Source organism: Balaenoptera acutorostrata, chromosome 9 (assembly GCF_949987535.1).
Source record: "Balaenoptera acutorostrata chromosome 9, mBalAcu1.1, whole genome shotgun sequence".
Classification (NCBI taxonomy): Eukaryota; Metazoa; Chordata; class Mammalia; order Artiodactyla; family Balaenopteridae; genus Balaenoptera; species Balaenoptera acutorostrata.
In genome coordinates, this window is record NC_080072.1 from 103,597,247 (window position 1) to 103,616,900 (window position 19,654).

Sequence of the window (19,654 nt, forward strand, 5' to 3'; positions counted from 1 at the left end):
CCATCTCCCAGCCAGAAAAGTTGCTTGGACAAACCCAGTTAGCCTACCAAGAAAAGGATGGAAGGCATAGCGCCTCATCTTGCTCATCCCTTGGACCTAGTATAGAGTCCAGTAAACAATAGGCACTTAATAGATGCTAAATTGCATGCAGTGAACCAGTATAAACCTCAAAAAGAGTATAAGCAAGGGATTTGCGATTTTTTTAAGTAGAGAGAACACCCCACTTAAGGAAAAAAGATTAAAATTCCTACACCTGTAGATAAAAAGATTCTTGAGTATGATGCTTACCGGTAAATAACTGATACAAACAGAACCATCAGAAGAGCACTGTCTTCAGGGTTTTTCTCAGAGCAACTTTAACATCCTTATTCCTCACACTGTAGATCAAAGGGTAAGCATGGGAACCACACTGGTGTAGAAGACTGAGGCAAATTTACTCTGGTCCATAGGTCCAGGAAAAGAGGGTTTTAAATAAGTGAATGCCCCTGACCCAAAGAACAGAGTCACAGCAACGTGGGAGCCACATGTGCTAAAGGCTTTGGACCTGCCCTCAGGGGAAGGAATACGGAGGATACTGGAGAGAATCAAAGCATAAGAGATGAATATACTGATAAGGGATATTGTGATGACCACTCCAACAACAATAAAAAGCACCAGCTCATTGATGTGGATGCTGGTGCAGGAGAGCTGCAAGAGGGGGAGGACTTCACACAGATAATGGTCAATGATGTTGGAATCACGGAAGGTCAGTTTCAGTATGCTTCCGGTGTGGGCCATGGCCCCAGAAAACCCTATCACATACGAACCAAACATCATCAGAGAACAGACATGAGGCGACATGGTGACCATGTACAGCAGAGGATTGCAGATAGCCACATAGCAATCCTAAGCCATCGATACCAACACACAGCACTCAGAATTGACAAAGAAACAGAAGAAAAATAGTTGAGTCGTGCATCCCACATAAGAAATGATATTTTCTGACACAAAACCATTCAGCATTTTGGGGGTAAACACACAGGAATAACAGAGATCTATAAAAGACAAGTTGAAGAGGAAAAAGTACTTAGGAGTGTGAAGGCTAGAATTCAGCCCAATTAAGGTGATCAAGCCCAAGTTGCCCACCAGAGTAAACACATAGATCCCTAAGAACAGGAGGAAGAGGGGGAGCTGGAGCTCTGATTGTTCTGATAATCCCACAAGGATAAACTCAGTCACTGAGGAGCTCTTTCTCAGAGTCATTCTCTTCTGGGGCGCTGTCTGTGGAAACAAGGGCAAAATACATAGACTGGTTAGAGGCACAAGCATGGCTGATGGAAGAAAGGTCTAGAAGATGAGCCAATGCATGGATGCCCTCCTTTGTGCCTTTCTTCTCTCATCTGTGCCCCCGCCCCCGAAGCTATTGACAATGTGTCTGTGACTATATCTCAGCTCCCCTGGGTTGATCGTGAATCCAAGCTAGAGTCTGTTAGCATAGGCAGCAAGAGTTCTGTCCCCACTTGGGAGATGAGGAGATGGAGCCCCTGAATTGGCTGCCCAGCGACTCTCAGAAAGACCTTCCAAGAACCAGCAGGAGTACAACCTGAGCCCACTGCCTCAAGCTCAGAGACAGGAGCTCTCCTGTCCCCATTGTCTCCATTCGTCCTGCCTCCCTCTCCCAACCAGATACGGGGTTCCCGCCATGGGGAGAAAGCCAAGAGTGTCCCCTCTGTTTGCACCTCCTACCTTCCTCCTCTCAGTCCCTTCACTGCATTTCACACCAGAGTCAGTGTTAAGAGTAGGGAAGGGCTCAATACATCCCAGACCCCTTATTTGTGAGTTTAAAAGAAAGCCATCAGGAAGAATGGGAGTCAGACATTCACCTTCCTCCTCCTTGCCCCCCACAGTCCTGGGCCCTGTGCAATCTCTTTTTCCATTATCTCAAAGGAGAAAATGGTGTTAGTGCATAAAGAAGATAGCCTCAAGTTTTAACTCTTCTGATTCCCTTGGTGCTGAGAATCAGAGCTTTTACAGACCCCAGTCTCCAAGGTGCTCTAGGAACAGACCAAGATTTCTGTTTGTGGATTTTCCCAGATGGTATATACATCAACTTTAGGAGAAAAAAAATAGCAACGCTCATTTTCACCAGAACCCCAGCTGGCATATCATGAAGAACTTTATGCTACTTGATGATCTCAGGGATCTGATTAGATACAGTTTCAATCCCCTGGGAATTTCTCAGAGATATGTCCCTACAGGGAAGAAATTGTACTGTCTTTGTTTACAGCCTGGATGATGATGTTTACCTAGCATCTTGGGACTCAGGTGTTCTACTCAAACTTCTCCTTATCTCCAGGGACTTCATGTTGTTTAGTGTTGAATTGGAGGGGGGACCCTCAGTTTTCCTCTCCTTTATTAAAGCTTGGCACTTACACTTGACATTAAGAGAGGATGATCCCAAACTAATTTTAGCCATTATTTCTAAATTTTCAAAGGGAGTTTTGAGAATAGGATAAAAAAAAAAGTTAGGTCAGACTTGTAGGTGATATGGAAAGCACCTCAGACAAAATGTTTCTAGCACCATGAGCTGCTCAGAACAGTGGAGACACCCCCAGCCCCAAACACCACCTACCCTCGGCCCTACTAAGGGCCATAGGCTGGCTTTTACTATATATGAGGAGATTAAAATATCACATCACATATGCAAAGAAGCACACGCGCGCACACACACACACACACACATACCCCTTTACAAAGTTACTCGATGGATGTGTGCAGGCTAAGGTATTAACAGGAGATGTACCTAAAGGTTTTAATCCTGTCATCCTTCAGATGACAAAATTGTTCTCCATGTGATCTGCTACATGAATATTCTAAGAAATATTCAGAGATATGTGAGCAACTACATTTGTAAGTTTCCACTGAAGCTGCCTAAAATAATCCCAGATTGCTTGGAACAGTCCTGATTTACATCCATTATCCCTGTATAATTATTAATAGCAAACCTTCTCACTCTCAAAAGTGTCTGGATTTGGATAACAAATTATATGGTCACCCTACTAAAAAGAGCGTAAGCAGCTATTCAGGTCCTCTGGCTCCTGCTGTCTCCTAGACCCACTGACTTCTATCCACTTTCTGAGCAAGGGAGTCTCTCTGCCCTTCACCCTCCTTACCCTGAGAGTTCTCCTTCACTGAACCTACTCTTCCTGGCCAACCAGTACTATCTCGTCAGTAGATTTTGGCTTAAAAATGGGAAGGGCATTAACTTCAGGCTGCTTCTGATTTATACCTAGCAAAAAAACCTAAAGCAAATAAAGTTAAAACCGTAGTTACCTGCCTAAAGTGTGTGGAAGGGGAATAGGGAGAGAAGAATTACATAGGAACAAGGAATAAAACATTGGTACAATTCTATATTGCAGTCATTGGTACCATGGTATAACCATTGCTGTATATGGTACAATAAATTGATTAGTAGTATTTAACAAACTTGGACATATACATACATTTTGACCCAGCAGTTATACTCCTAGATGTATACCGAATAAAAATAAGTATACACATGTATACCCTAAAAACATGCCAAAAAGGTTCATGAAAGTTAAACAGATAAACGTCACAAACCTATTATGGAACAAAGAAGCCAAGGACAAGAGAAGGCATACTTTATGATTCTATTTATATGAAGTTCAAAGGCAAGGAAACTAATCTTTGATGTTAGAAGTCAGATAGCAGTTATTCATGGTTGGTCAGTTGGGGGCTAGTGACTGGAAAGGTCTATGAAGGGTGCTTCAGGGTCGCTGACAATGTCCTGTTTCTGATAGGCGTGCTGGTTACATGGATGTGTTCAGTTTGTGAAAATTCATCAAACTGTGTTCTTATGTTACCCTTCAATTAAAAGTTTACTTACAACATAAGTGGAGAACAAAAACAAATGAATATCTTAATAAATCATCCTGCGGAATTACTTTAACACTAAAATTACTAAACATCTTTGAGGCATAATTCCCTAATTTATAAAATGGAGATTTACTAACCTACCAACTTTCAGTATGATAACACATGCAAAAGTACCTTTTAAATTTCTCATCTATCTTATTTCTCTTAAAATAAAACCCCCTTTTGTTTCTCATATAAAAGGGAGGAAATCAAGAGGAAAAAGAATTAATGCATATGGAGCAACTGCAGAGCACCTGGCATTATGTTTTCTATGTAATATTATGTTTATAACAACTAGACATTGTGCATGTGTGGCAGATTATTCTTTCCAAAGATGGCCATTCCAGCACACAAATACACATACATACATACATACATACATGCATCTTACATCCCACATGCTCTTGGTACAATGAAACTAACACTCCTCCCATAAAGAGATGGTGTCTATGCTTTCTAACCTTGCATCTAGGCAGGGACTTGGGATTTCTCAGAGCAAGAGTATGGCAGAAGTGATGCTTTGTGACTCAGTCATGAAAGCATACAGCTTTCACTTTCTCTCTCTCTCTCCCCCTTCCCCGCTCCTTCTCTCTCTCTCCCTCCCTTCCTTCCTTCCTCCCTCTCTCTCTCTCTCTCCATACTCTTATTCCTCTTTTGTCATCCCCAGCATCTCAGTCATATTGGAACACTCTGGCTTTGTCTCCAAAAACACCACAAAGCAGAAAGTTTATGGCAGTTTATCCAATGTTGAGGGAGAGCAGAAGCTATCTAGGGGCCAGGACAGTTTCTAGTACAGGTCAGGATTACTTGGTCTAATTCCCCCTCACTACTCAGAGAATCTTTTTCCAGTTCCATATTTAGATGATGTTTTTGAGGTTTATTTTTATGAAGAAAATAGTTATTTCTTTCTAGTACATAATTTCTTACCCACTGCATTTCCCCCTCTTAAATAACAGGTTAGCAGATGTGTAGCAATGACCCAGCAATGGAACAGTAAGAAAGAATTATCTCTGTTCATTAGAGTAGAAGTCAGTGTATTCATTTATTCATCATCCAACAAGTTTTTATTAAGGTTAGCTATTTCCAGCAATCTTGCAAACTTTATATTCAGAAAAATCTCTCCTGATATAACAAAATGAAGAATTCAGAAAAAAATATAAAAATCATCTATTTGTTAATTTTTGAACTGGCAGAAACTAAGTGAATTCCTGTGAGAGCAAAAGAGAAAAAATAAGGAAGTAATAATCCAGAGGGGTGCACAAGCACTGGACCTGGGGTTTGCCCTTTGGGAACTAGTAGATGCCCTGTGGCCCAGAGTCAGGGTTTAATTGGGTTGCCTATGCAGGACATAAGAGATAAAGCCTGGGAATCAAGCAGGTTGGGAGTTTGGAACCTATTGATGCATAATACTAGATCCCCAAAGGGGAACATCTTCCATGGCTTAATTAGAGGAAGAAAAAAGCTCACATAGGAAGAGGGCAGAGATATGTATCTGTCTTGACCTTGGCTCTAGAAGGGCAGAAAAAGAAATAAATATCCCCTGAAAAGTTCTAACCACCTCTGTGTTTTAGGTAGAAAATTCATATTACATATATAACCAAAAAAAAAAAAAATCCTTCCTGGAAAAATACAGTTTAAATCAAGATATCAAAGAATTTCCCCAGATAAATATCCAAGGATCATAAGCGCTTAATGAAAATCACTAAACAAACACAAAATAAGCCACCAGGATGAGAATCACCATAAATGAAAAATCACAGTCTGTACAACCAGACCTGCAAAATTATTAGGCTTATCAGGGACAGAATACAAAAAAAATGTACTTGATGTATTCAAAGGAAAAAAAAAAACAACAAATTGAAAGTATAATGAAGGAAAAATCAAAATTGACAAGGCATATTTTTTTAAAGACTCAAATAGAACTTTATTTATTTATTTGCCACACCACGCAGCTTGTGCGATCTTAGTTCCCAAACCAGGGAATTCCCTCAAATAGAACTTCTAGAAATAAAAACATGATTGTTGAAATTAGCAACTCTATGAATATGTTAAACAGCCTATTAGACACAGGTAAAGAGAAAATAAGTAACTTGGAGAGTAGAAATTATCCAGAAGTCAACATCAGCTAGGGGGATGGGGAAATAACTATCATTTAGAAATATAACCCAAGAAATGTAGAAGTAAAGAAGGTCCGACAGATATATAGAGAGCATTTACCACATTCTAAGCCCTGTATTTTGCACTAAAAATAAAGCAACAGTGGAAACAGTTGCACATAGTCCCTGTTCTTTCAAACACGTAATTTATATGGAGAAACCTAGAATAAACAGATACTTCTAATAATCAATTAGAAATACAGTAAGTGTGCCAGAAAGGAGTTATGGGGTGCTATGAACCCATTTAATGGAGGGTCAGGGAAGGCCTCCCTGAGGAAGTGAAATTCAGGTTTAAAACCAAAAAGTAAGTAGGGATAAAAATAGTTGTTTGTTTGTGACTGTCCAGCATTGGCACTCCTTCTGCATTTGGGAATCTGCCCTTGTGTGAGCCTTGGATGGAGCCAGGACTTGGCCTCTTTCCGTGAACTCTCTCCAGAGAACATAAGACCTGAGCTCAGCTCAGATGTTCCCATGCAGGTCTCTGAGTCTGGGGCAAGTGACACAAGAAACAAGAACAGCTTATGTTTCTTTTTGGCACAAGGAAAGACAAAAAAAAATCGATCAGTCGGTAACAAACATCAGGTGTTGGTGGCACCAGCAGGAGCAGCCAGCTCAGCCTAACCAGCTGGTTCTGAGGTGTAACTTGGCTGTAATTCCACCACCTGGCTTCCCCTGGTTGCTGCCTGACTCCAAAAACCGGTTCCTCAGTCTGCTCTAAGATTCTGTGAACCACCCCATTTCTTGACAACTCCCTTTTTTGAAGAAGTTAACCAGAATCAATGTCTGCTGTCTGCAGTCAAGAACCCTGGCTGGTCGAATAGGGACTGGAGATTAAGGGGAACGTGGGCGGGGAGTGGATGCAGGGAAAGCATTCCAGGCTGTGGGGCAGCTTTCTCACATACCTGTGATGAAGGCAGACACACCTGCCAAAATCACTTTCTTAAAAGGGTGTAACAAACTCTCAGAGATTTTCTTCATTTTGAATGATTTTTCCCCTTCCAGGGAACTGTTGTCTGGATGTAGTTTAGAGGATGAAATGAACAAACATTCCAGATTCTGGAGACCATTCTTCATACTCCTACACAAAGTTTTTTAAACCTTCAATTCTCCAATGACTCTTCTTTTCTTGAATAAGCTGCTTTTCTAGCTAAACAGAAATGCATTTGATTAATTGTCTGACCAGCTTTTTTAATGCTCTGTGGGCCATAACAACAACAACAAATAATAATAATAAGGATTATGTTTAACATCTAAGAAAGCTAATGACACAAAAATTATTTTTATTAATGATTAAATTGCTAGTGTGTGTTTATATTGGTCATTGTTATTATAAGGTTCTGTTTTTCATGGGCTCTATATACACTTTGTTGTCTTTGCAATTCCTTATAAAATCAATACATGGAATAGCTTTCTGCGCACCTTGTAAAACGTGGAAAATAATTTACTCTTAAAAATCATTTATAGAGTATTATGGAAAGTGTATCTTTGATTTTGCAACAGATCTTTATTCGGAAACAGTCTCCAATTATACATTGTTACTATGGAAACACACAGTCTGCTTTATGATGTGGTTTTAGAAATGCATTGCTATTAGTCTTGAATGATAAGTAGAAGTTTACCAGCAGAGAAAATCAGGAGGATGTTCTGGGCAAAGGGAATCACAAAAGGAAATATTAAAGGTCATATGGGGGGCGGGGGGGAAGCACTGCAAATTTGGGGAATGGAAAATGACACAGACTTGAATCGTATACATGGCAGAGACGGGTGGGAGGTAGTTGGGGTAGATTAATGATGATAGTAAATTATATCCTTCTTCCCTCTCTGAGTCCAGAATCAATTGAGAAATTAGACACAGAAGTCAGACAGGAAAAAAAAATGCCAGCTTTATTGCTGATAAGGTTGATTGGAAGGCCCAGCTTGGACGTACATCTACATCCAAGGACCTTATAGCTCCCTCATTGCACACCATAGACTAAATTTATGAATCCAGGTCTAAACTGAGCTGGACAACTGTTGGTGTTCTCAACAAAGAAACAGAGTTGCAGATGGAACAGATGATTGGAGATCCTGAGAATGTGCCTGTCCTAACTAGAAATGAGGCGGGCTGTAGGAAGGGGGCTGGGCCACACTAAGCCACATTATAAGTTAACTCTCCCAATTTCTGATCAGTCCTATAAACCAGCGGTCCCCAACCTTTTTGGCACCAGGGACCAGTTTCATGGAAGACAATTTTTCCACGGACGGGGCTGGGGTAGAGGGTTGTGGGGGATGGGGATACGGTTCAGGCGGTAATGCGAGCGATGGGGGGGATGGTTCAGGCAATAATGCCAGTGATGTAAGGGATGGTTCAGGCGGTAATGCGAGCGATGGAGGGGATGGCTCAGGCGGTAATGCCAGCGATGGGGAGCGTCAGGTGAAGCTTTGCTCGTGCACCACTCACTTCCTGCTGTGCAGCCCGGTTCCTAACAGGCCACGGTCCGCTGGTGGTCCGTGGCCCGGGGGTTGGGGACCCCTGCTATAAACCATCCTTTCCTTTGGGGTGAAGTGGGGAGAATAAGGGGGAAGAGAAAGGGTTGCTTCTTCATTTACCTGCCAGGGACATAAAGGCTTCTCCCCCACTAGGGAAAGTAAAGCATAATTGAAGTTAGAATCGCATTTGGAGCCCAAAGTGGTTAGCACCAGAGTTTGGACTTCACTGTAGTCGATGGTGAGCAAAATGGGAGAGCCTTGACATCTCCAGACTTGCCTTTGAATTTTGGTAAAGGGCGAAGGAGAAGGATGGGGCTGGAGACCAGGAAACCTGAACTAAGGTGGTGGGAGGGATGTGCAGAATGTCACACATGAGAATAAATCAAAGAGAAAGCTACTCTTAGAAAAGGAATTTAGGATCCTCAGATGAACACATCACTGTTAAAAAGTTCTTTGAAAAGAAGGAAACAATGTTGTCCTTCTGTGCAGCCAACAGAAACACTTCACATCATTCCACTGACCTTACAGCTTCAAACATAATGAGTACAGCCGTTAAAAATCATGATTTTCATATATATTTAATCACACAGAAAGCTGTTTACAGTGTGTTACAAAATGAAAAATAAAGTTATAAAATCATACTTAATATGATCACATCTATTTTTGTGTGTTTGTATATGTTTATGTGTGTATTGTCTTTGCAAACCAATTTAAGCCATCACGACTACACACACACAGGTATTCTGAAAAAATATACACCCAAATCCTAAGAGTAGTTAGTTATCTCTAGGTGGCAAGATCATAGATTTTTTAATCTTTTGCTTACCTATACATTTACATATTCTTACAACACTCAAGCATTGCTTTTGCAAATTTAAGAAGAATTATTTTAAAAAATTAAAAACAAAACACTGTATAATTTAGTATTTTAAGATCTCACTAAGGATTCATTCAGCATTTATTTAGCACCTTCTGTATCTGTCAGGCATTAAGCTCCCTGCATGTGTTAGATCACCTAGCTGAGGTTGGGAAGATAACCTCAAATAAACATTTTCTGAATATATTACTTCATAATCCATATTGCCATAGTCCAGGAGGCCTCACATGTTTATATTACTGACCCTAGTAGATCAGTGCAGTGAGTAAGGAGAAGAGTCTTTAGTGTGTCTCCCTTGACATTTCTTTTTAGCAAATTGTTTTCAAATGAGAGTGAATTATGGATTTGTTCAGCTCAAAGGCAGCAAGACCTTGGTCTTGGCACGAGATGCATATACGTGCATCACTATTTCTTACACATGCAGATTGAGCCTCTGGAAGGCAGTGAGTGGTAGGAGTGTGGACACCAAAGTCAGACAGTCTAAATTCAGTTTTTTACTCCAACGCTTACTATCTATTCAATCTTAGGCAAGTTCCTTAACGTCTTTAAGCCTCAGTTTACCCATCTATAAAGCAGAGAGAATTATCTCATACAGTCGTAAGGAAGACTAAATGAGAACTTATATAAAATGTTATTATTACTGTTTGAAGAACATGAGTTCCTTGAATGTGAAAATATTGTCCACCTTCATTCTCAGATCACAGTCATTGCAAGATACATGAATGAAGGAGGCAAACGGGACAAGGAGTCATGTCTTTAAGGAGGCCAGACTGAATGGCATCTACAACCAGATGTGTGGACAAGCGTCTCAGGGCTTTTTTTCCTCCCACTCCAGGCCTAATTCTTCCTTTCATGTAGTCTCACAAGTCACTGATGGGAACCTAGGAAACTGTCATGTGAGCAGGTAAAAAGTGGTGAGAAGTGACACTTCGGAATCATCGGGTTTGGGACACAGAGCATTGGCCTATTGACAGAAGGCAAGTCTCACTTGTACATAGACAGGTATCCTCAAAGAGCAAACATATAAAGGAGTACTTTACAAACACGAATATTCTCCCATTAAATACCTGCTTGCAGAATTACATTAAATACAGCTCATTTCACCTAATAGTCATATCTCAGATTTAAACACCATTTGTCTTTATGTAGAACCAGTGCTGGGGCAGGGAAAGTACAGGATGAGCCTGATTGTTTTGCCAGAAAGTAATAAAGTGCTCAAAATCTAATGGAGATATATTAAAAGGACATAAGATCCAGTGTGAGGAGGGTCACACTGGACAAATCAGGGACAAATTGAGCATCAAAGTAAATAATGACAATAATGAATCATAACTCAGATAAAATTAGAATGTATGAGTCCACAATGATATAAATGAATGAATGAATAAATATAGAAGAAATAAAGGTTCTTCCTGACAAAATGCAAGCTAACAAATAACAAAGGTTTGATGGAGTTAGACAGTCTCCATTTTACAACCATCAGAGTAACAGATTCAGGCAAGCATCATCAATGGCTGCTAAAACTAGGGTGTGAAAGATTGAAAAGGAACGTGACATTTCATAGTTTCAAAATGTCTCCTCACAATTTACTTTTCATTACAAAGGAAAAAGTAGTAACCTTCCCCAATAAATTACTAAGGAACTTGCAAAGTTTCAAAAACTCTTGCTTTATCAGATGTCCCCAGAAGCAATTCTGAGAGGACATAGAATATATTCATTTGTGAGAGTAAAGAAAAAGGAAGCTTTGTTCTGAGGAAATGGTGCTTTGCAAGGTCAGCAAAGAAGAACCAGGATACGGTCTTGGTGACTTTTTTCCAAGTGTATTTATCTTTTGAACACAATCATTCGACCTTATAGTCTCTGTTACTCTGGGGGAAATGGGAGTGTCATACCCCATTTGGGAGTGTCATGAATGATTCACTTCTGTATTGTACAAATTTTTCTTCAGTATGCTGTCTCTGGGATATTAGTTAAAATGGGGAGTACAAAATGAATGCCCAACTGTTGGTATTTTATAAAATTTCTCTCAAAGCCCTATGTTCAATTGGATAGTGATTTAGAGTTTACTATAATACAATACATTTTATATAACACAATACATTTATATAACACAGTACATTTTACTCTTAAGAGAAGTGTAAAGTTGTGGTTTACAAATCATGATAGGGTCTGGCTCCTGCTACAGACGCCAGGTGGCATGTGCCTAAAATTGGGGATCAGGACTAAACATAAGAATAATACAATCAAGGTATCATTGATGGGATATTAGGGGCCAAGCATGTGTTTATCTGTGTGCTGGAAGAGAAGAATGTGTTGCCAGAAGACAGAACAGGGAAGCCCCTTTAGTAAGTCAGCTGCTAAAACTGCTAGATGCTCCAATCTTGCATCCAACATATATTTGTTAAATCCCCACTCTGCATGTGCTGGGTGTGGGACTGTCTCAAAATGGACACCAGGGACTCTGCTCACCCAAAACCTACAGTCTTATTTGTGGTAGGGGTGGATACAGAAAAGAAAGTGAGCAAGGACCCTACATTGTGACCAGCACTTGATGGATTGACTGCAGTGTTCTGCTGTGAGAGCACAGAGCAGAGGTGCAGAAACGAACGGGGTTGGGTGGGGGAGGTAGGAGAAAGATATTCCAGAAAGACACCTCACGATAGATTATCACAGACATAAAGGCTCCAGAGTACGTTCCCTTCCTAGAATTAAAAAGATTACCAGCAATATGATTAAGCCAAGAAAGAGCGATTTAAGAAATAAAAGGAGTATATAAGGAAGGAAAAGAAGGATGGAGAAAACATTTTCAGTTTTGCTCCCTCTTTTCTTACCCATTCCGATACCACAAGTAGTTTATGAAGTAGAGAAAAAAAAAGATGTAAAAGGAAGAGACAATAATACAAACACCACCACCACCAAAATTAAAGATGATAAATTTTCATGAGTGCCGCCCTTAACCAGTACAGAGTCTGGCCAAAGTAGACAGTCCAGATATGTTTACACTGCTAGTGAGGGTGCAAGTTGAGGTAAACTTTCAAGAAGGGATTTTGCAATAAAATTCAAGAATCTTGTATAATTCAGTAATTCCTTGTCTAGGAATATATTCTGATTGGGTGGGGGGAGACTCAAAGATTTATTGAATGTTGTTAATCAAGCATTATTTCTAATTTGGAGATATTAAAATAGTATACAGCAGTAGAAAATTGCTCATTGGATATAATACATCCATATGGTAGAATTTTACGCAATTATGAAAACCAAATTGGAGGCAAGAGATCAGAAAAAACAAATTCTTGCTGTGAGCTCTGTCTTGGGGCACACACTTTTGTAACCAGGGCTGGTGCTTCCTTGTTTTCACAGTGTTCCTTTCTCTCTCCCTCTTTTGGGCTACCCATGGCCCTTCATATACATCTTTTCTGCTTTTCTATTAATTTATGTATCCAATAATAATTCCTTATTCCCTCCTCTTCTAATTAATTTTCATCAGTTTAAAGCAACTGCTCATAGACTTTGAAAACAAAGGCAACATTGTGTGTATGTATGTGCAGGTACCGTATACTATACGTGCAAAGACTGTCTAAAAATATATAATAAGCAATAGTGATGGACCTGAGGGAGGGTACAAAAGGGCCGGAAAATTGTAGTGAAGTGGATGTCCTTTCACTGATTATTTTTTGGTAATAATTTTAATTATCATGAACATGTACTGCCCATTTAATATACAAATAAACATATATAGTAAATAGATTGTAGAAATAATCTGATAGAGCATAATCATTTTTCATTTAAGCAGGCATGAGCCCAGAAAGATGAAGCAGTTGTCCCAAGGTCACACAATAAATTAGTGGAAGTGCTGACACTAGAAGGAGAAGATCTAGCAGGAATGGACATTAAATTTGCTGAGCACTTGCCATTTAATTTTCTTAATAATCCTGTGAAAACATTTGCTCAGAGACATCAAGTAACTTGGTAAAGGTCACATAGCTACTGAGTAAAAGCGAGGGTTCAAATTTGATTCTACCCTCCAATTCCCTAGTCTTTGCTTTTTCTAGGTCTTTATGCTACTCTCCTCCTCTCCCCTGTCCCAGTCATTCAGATTCCATACTGTCCATCCGTCTTTTCTATGGTGTCTAAAGCACAATTCTCTCATTCCACTCTCATTCTTTTGAACTCACCCTTATTGATCTGTACAGTCCAAAGGGCAAAACTGTATATCCATCCAAACTTCATTTTTCCAAATAGAAGAGACTTTTCCTAAAGAGACTCTCATAAATCAAAGGTATTTTCACAGCATTTCACATATTGTTGCTTCACCAAAAAAATATTTACCACTTACAATTTTCTTTTAAAACAAAAGGCAACCCTGCCTCCCTTTACATAATACCATTAGGCTGTGGGTCTACAAACTTAAGCTGTACAACTCTTCCACCCTTTACTGGAAGTTGTGTCAGCTAGGGTCCCCGCAGAAAACAGATGATCCACTGAAACAAAATGATTGAACAAGATAACAAGGGAACTATTTGTAGGGGTGTAAACAGAAAGGTGATTGAGAGAAACCACAAAGGGATGATCGAGCTCCCAAGACTAGCAACAGCTAGGAGACATTGCCACCCCTTGGCATGAAGAGACAAAGGAGGGAGCATTTACTGTAACCAGGTAGGAAACAGGGCATTCAGTTCCTGGCACTGTAGCCCAGCTGGAAGGAATTCCAGGAAATAAATATCACAAATATCACGCTCTTCTCACCTTCTGATTTCGTCTGCTGATGCCAACCCAACCAGAAACCAGGGGCCAGGGAGCCCATTGACAGGATCCTCCCGGGGCTTGGAGTAAAGTACAAAGGGCAGACTGTTAATCTGGAGAGGCACACAGAAAACAGAAGCGGTACCGTAACAGTCAGTGGCCGTTTCCTCTGTGACTGGCTGCTGTGTGGTGCTAACCGGATTACTGACTTACAACACTAGGTTTTCTGTGGTTCTGAAAGAGTCTCCAGATCCTTAGCTGACCACCCTGAGTGGCAGACTTCTCTACTCTTGCTTTAAAAGCACATCTTGAAAACGGGAATGATTGTGTGTGAAATAATTCCCAAATCCTGTCCTTTGTAACCTTGACATGTTCTCTGAGGTCTTCCACCCAGCCTGGCCAAATCCCTTAAAGTCCAAGTCCCAGAAGCTCCACATCACTGTCTCAGGAGGTACCATGCTTGCTGCTCTCCAGGTCCTAGCACACTTCCCCCACACACTCTGCAAAATTCTTCAAGAATTTGTCTGGTCATTTAGCCAAGACCATCTCAACAAAATGTTATACCTCCTACCTTCATGCAAAAATGTGATATTTAAAATTAGCCCTTGAAAAGTTGCCTGAAATTTCTGTAGACAGAACCAGACTTTCATGTCCTAGACCAGCTCACATTTGAAATGAAACCTTCCAGGTTTGAGGAAGGGCTGAGGGAGGAAGAAAGTGAACAGCAATGGAAGGAAATCAGTATTAGAAATCAAGAGCCTGGATTCTAGTCACCGTTCCGCTGCTGAGTAACTGCATAACTAATGAACCTTGGTGAAGGTGCATAAGCCTGTGTCTATTCTCAGAAATACGATAGAGCTTAACTAAATGATCCTAAATGTCCACTGAATGTGAGTATCCTCTCGTTTTAAGAATCTTAATTTAAAGGGCTCTTAAAATGGGAAGGACAAACTTGTTTGAGAAAGAGTAAAAATTTTCTCCATGTAACCAGTGGAACTTGAATCATCTATGGAAGGAAAAATGTCCCTTTCCTAAGTATTGCCTCTTTCTCAGGAGAATGATTTTTTGCTCAAAGTTTTCTTCAGAGCAATTTTGACGTCCTTATTCCTCAGGCTATAGATTAAAGGGTTGAGCATGGGCACCACAATGGTATAGAACAAGGAGGACACTTTCCCCAGGTTCATGGGTAAAAGAGAAGATGGTTTGAGGTACATGAATGCCCTTGACCCAAAGAAAAGGGAAACTGCAATTATGTGGGAGCTACAGGTGCTGAAGGCTTTGGACCTGCCCTCGGTGGAGCTGATGTGGAGGATACTGGAGAGGATGAGGGCATAAGAAAGGAAGATGGTAGCTGTGGGCACACCAATATCAATACCCACAACAACAAAAACTACTGGCTTATTTACATACGTGCTGGTGTAAGAGCACTCATGAAGGGGAAGGATGTCACACATGAAGTGGTCAACAAGATTGTTGGCACAGAAGGTCAGTCTCCCCATGCATGCTCTGTGGGCCATGGCCCTAGCAAACCCCATTACGTAGACACCGAGCAAAATAGGTAAGCAGACCTGGGGAGACATGGTGGCCGTGTACACCATCGGGTTACAGATGGTGACATAGTGGTCATATGCCATCGCTGACAGGATGAAGGACTCAGAGACAACAAAGAAAAGAAAGAAGAAGAGCTGAGTCATACACCCTGCATAGGAGATGATGTTCTTCGTTGAGACAAAACTCATCAGCATTTTGGGAGTGATAACAGTGGAATAGCAGAAATCTATGAAGGACAAGTTATAGAGGAAAAAGTACATGGGGGTGTGCAGGTGAGAGTTGAGTCCAATCAGGGTTATCAAGCTCAGGTTCCCCACCACAGTGACCATGTAGAAACCTAGAAACAGGAAGAAGAGGGGGATCTGGAGTTCCTGCTGGTTGGTTAAGCCTTCGAGGATAAACTCTGTCACAGAAGAGTTCTCAGCTACCGTTCTCATTTAAGGCACTCTGTGGGAACAAGGGAGAAGAGTCACTTAGAGGGAGAGGGGGAGAGAGCACTGCTGCCCTCCCTGTCACCTCCCAGTTCTTTAGAATTAGATCCACACTTAGATATTTTGGACTTCAGCAGAAAGGCCTTTCCGGAAGCTATGGGTCTGTTCCCATGACCCCCTAGTGACTCTGCCTCTGGAGCACCATCGGGGGACGGATCTGCCTCCAAGAGGAGGGCCACTGCTGCTGGGAAGAAGGGACCCAAGGATTCACTGAGGAGTCTCCGGGATCTTTACTTCAGTCCATTTGTTGTGTCGTTCCAACTCCAGTGTCTGCTCAAGTTTACAGTAACTGGGGTCAGTCTCTGGGAAGAGTCCTCTGAGAGAATGGAGCCAGCCCAGCTGTGCTAGAGTGTCCACCTCATGGTCAACTTGGACAGACCAGAAAAGGAAGGTGGTCCTTCCCAAAACCTTTACTACCTGAGGGTGGGGACTTAGGAGAAGTTCAGCCCAGATGCCGTCACTCACCTCTTTCAGTCTGCAGCTTTAGCCCTGTCCCTGTCGGTCCAACTCTTGCCCTCGATTGTTCAGACAGACAAATGGCTCTGGTGCTAACACAGGTGAAGGAACTAAGCGTGGCCCCTTTAGTCCCTGTTCTATTTGGGGGATCAGAACTTGGACTGCCTTCGAATTCTTTCTGAACTAAAGAACTTGATATCTGATTGAGGCTTTGCCCTGAGGCTTTTTTCCAGCTTGCAGAAGGGAGACAGCATCCTCGCCTGTAATCAGTGCCAGGTGGTGACAGGAGACTGAGCAGTTTTATTCTGGTTTTAGAGATCTAGGGACCTGATTGGAAGTAGAAAGCCAGAGGTCCCTTGGGGCCACAGCCCTAAAAATTAACTCTAAAAAGAAGGAACTTTTGCTTATACCCTGGATAATATTTGAATGGGATTTTAGAAACATTATTTGTTCAGTTAACAGCTACTCAGTGAAATGTAAAAATAATAATTTACCACTTATTATATACGTATACCCAACAGTCTTCCTCTCCTAGCACTTGTATGCTGAACCCAGCATGCAAGGAGCCAAAGCATTTTACATATTATACTTTATTTTAATTCTCCCCCAAATCCTATGAACTAAGTTTTATCACTCCAATTTTAGAGAGGAAGTATTTTACTAAATGTTACAAAGGTCATATGAAATCTAGGTCCATCTAACTCCAAATCCGGTATTTTTAACAATTGCATTTAATATCTCCCTGTGGGAGATAACTAAATGTATAAAGTCTTATCTTCAAGGCTCTGACATTCTCTTGGAAAAGATAAGATAGAATATATCTTACTAAATATGCAAAAAAATAATAAGATCCAGAAAAAATTATTTATTAAAAATAAAATGCATCTCTTCAATAAGCAGTGCTGGGAAAACTGGACAGCTACATGTAAACGAATGAAATTAGAACATTCCTTAACACCATACACAAAAATAAACTCAAAATGGATTAAAGACCTAAATGTAAGGCTGGATACTATAAAACTCTTAGAGGAAAACATAGGCAAAACACTCTTTGACATAATTTCGATCCACTTCCTAGAGGAATGAAAAACAAAAACAAAAATAAACAAATGGGACCTAATTAAACTTAAAAGCTTTTGCACAGCAAAGAAACCATAAACAAAACCAAAAGATAGCCCTCATAATGGAAGAAATATTTGCAAACAAAGCAACTGACAAGGGATTAATCTCCAAAATATACAAACAGCTCATGCAGCTCAATATCAAAAAAAACAACCCAATCAAAAAAATGGGTGGAAGATCTAAATAGACATTTCTCCAAAAAAGACATACAAATGGCCAAAAAGCACATGAAATTGGTAGAGCCACTATTGGAGAACAGTATGGAGGTTCCTTAAAAAACTAAAAACAGAGCTACCGTATGATCCAGCAGTTCCACTCCTGGTCATATATACAGAGAAAACCATAATTTGAAAAGATACATGTGCTGCATTGTTTGTTGCAGCACTATTTATAATAGCCAGGACATGGAAGCAACCTAAATTTCCATCAACAGATGAATGGATAAAGAAGATGTGATACATATATACAATGGAATATTACCCAGCCATAAAAAAGAATGAAATAATGCCATTTGCAGCAACATGGATGGACCTAGAGATTGTCATACTGAGTGAAGTAAGTCAAAGACAAAGACAAATATATGATATCACTTATGTGTGGAATCTAAAAACAGGGTACAAATGAACTTATCTACAAAGCAGAAATAGAGTTACAGATGTAGAAAACAAACTTATGGTTACCCGTGGGTAACGGGGGGGGGGGGATAAATTGGGAGATTGGGATTGACATATACACACTACTATATATAAAATAGATAACTAATAAGGACCTACTGTATAGCACAGGGAACTCTGCTCAATACTCTGTAATGGCCTATATGGGAAAAGAATCTAAAAAAGAAGTGGATATATGTATAACTGACTCACTTTGCTGTACAGCAGAAACTAACACAACATTGTAAATCAACTATACTCCAATAAAAATTTAAAATAAAATAAAATGCTATGCAAGTTTAGAGGAGGGCTTTCCACATACCACCACTTACATTTCAGTTTATCACAGGAATTGCACAGTATCTAGTCCAGGAGAAACAAACCTTCCATCTCTTGGAATTTGAGCTTGACAGTAAAGAACAATCCCCATCAGTTAAGAACAGTTTTTTTCCAAAATTGCTAAATTGTTGGAATTCTCCTTGATATCCCCTGTCCTCCATCGTCTCAGCTCTCTTTCGGTCTCCTGGTACCCTCAGACTGATCCTGAGGCCTTGTGGCTTGATCCCCCTTTCACCCCACTGAACTCACCAACATTTGTTTCCCTGTTTTGCTTGCTTTGCTCTTTTCCTAACTCCCCCTCTCTCATGTCAAAATTATCCGTCTATGTCCCAGACTCTTAGAATCTTCTTGAGCTCAGTGACAGCTAATTGGGGGCCTCATAGATTTGAAGCAGTACTAAAAATCATCTAATCCTGTGGTTCACAAACTAGCTGTACAATTGAATTATGTAAGTATATGCTTATTAAAAGTACATACCCTGCTGCTCTAATCCAGACATATAAACCAGAATTTTCAGGAGTGGGACTTTATAATTTGTTTTCTCTTCTAAATCTCCCCTGGTGATCTGAATATTTAGCCAAGTTTGGGATACTCTGATCTAATTCTCCCACCCCATGTCTTCCAGATAGGAAAATTCAGGCCCAACCAATCACAGAGCTGGTTGGTGGTAGAGTCTGGAATAAAACATGAGTCTCTAACCTCTGCAGTTGAAGAGAGTCTTGAGCTTATCCAGAAGAAGCCCACTTGGTCTTTAGTTTGACTGAAATGCAGAGTACAAGTAAAGGACATAATTGGACATAGGACCTGGAATAGCACCCCAGGGTCATAGTAGGGAGAGACTTGAATGTCATGACAGGAAAAGTGTATGCAGTGTGAATCCAT

General features: G+C 40.5%; 2 protein-coding genes across 3 annotated transcripts; both read right to left on the reverse strand.

Moving 5' to 3' along the window:
- Window positions 1-316: 316 nt before the first annotated feature.
- On the reverse strand, window positions 317-1,248 carry LOC103001678 (olfactory receptor 8B4). The gene is given in 2 exon segments (XM_028166822.2): window positions 317-393; window positions 396-1,248. Coding segments are annotated over 2 exon segments (924 nt in total). The 5' UTR covers window positions 1,243-1,248.
- A 13,961-nt stretch (window positions 1,249-15,209) lies between these two features.
- On the reverse strand, window positions 15,210-17,619 carry LOC103001409 (olfactory receptor 145-like). 2 transcript variants are annotated; one of them, XM_028166823.1, is made up of 2 exons: window positions 17,605-17,619; window positions 15,210-16,130 (listed from the first exon to the last, which is right to left on the reverse strand). In XM_028166823.1, exons 1-2 carry the CDS (start codon window positions 17,617-17,619, stop codon window positions 15,210-15,212), a joined length of 936 nt encoding a protein of 311 aa, XP_028022624.1. The 2 variants fall into 2 exon arrangements, with proteins under 2 accessions (XP_028022624.1, XP_007183503.1); XM_007183441.2 differs by lacking the exon at window positions 17,605-17,619 and having other exon boundaries at window positions 15,210-16,151.
- Window positions 17,620-19,654: the final 2,035 nt, after the last annotated feature.

Coding starts and splice junctions, on each gene's coding strand:
- LOC103001409 (XM_007183441.2), bottom strand. CDS start 16,148: ATGAGAACGGTAGCTGAGAACTCTTCTGTGACAGAGTTTATCCTCGAA.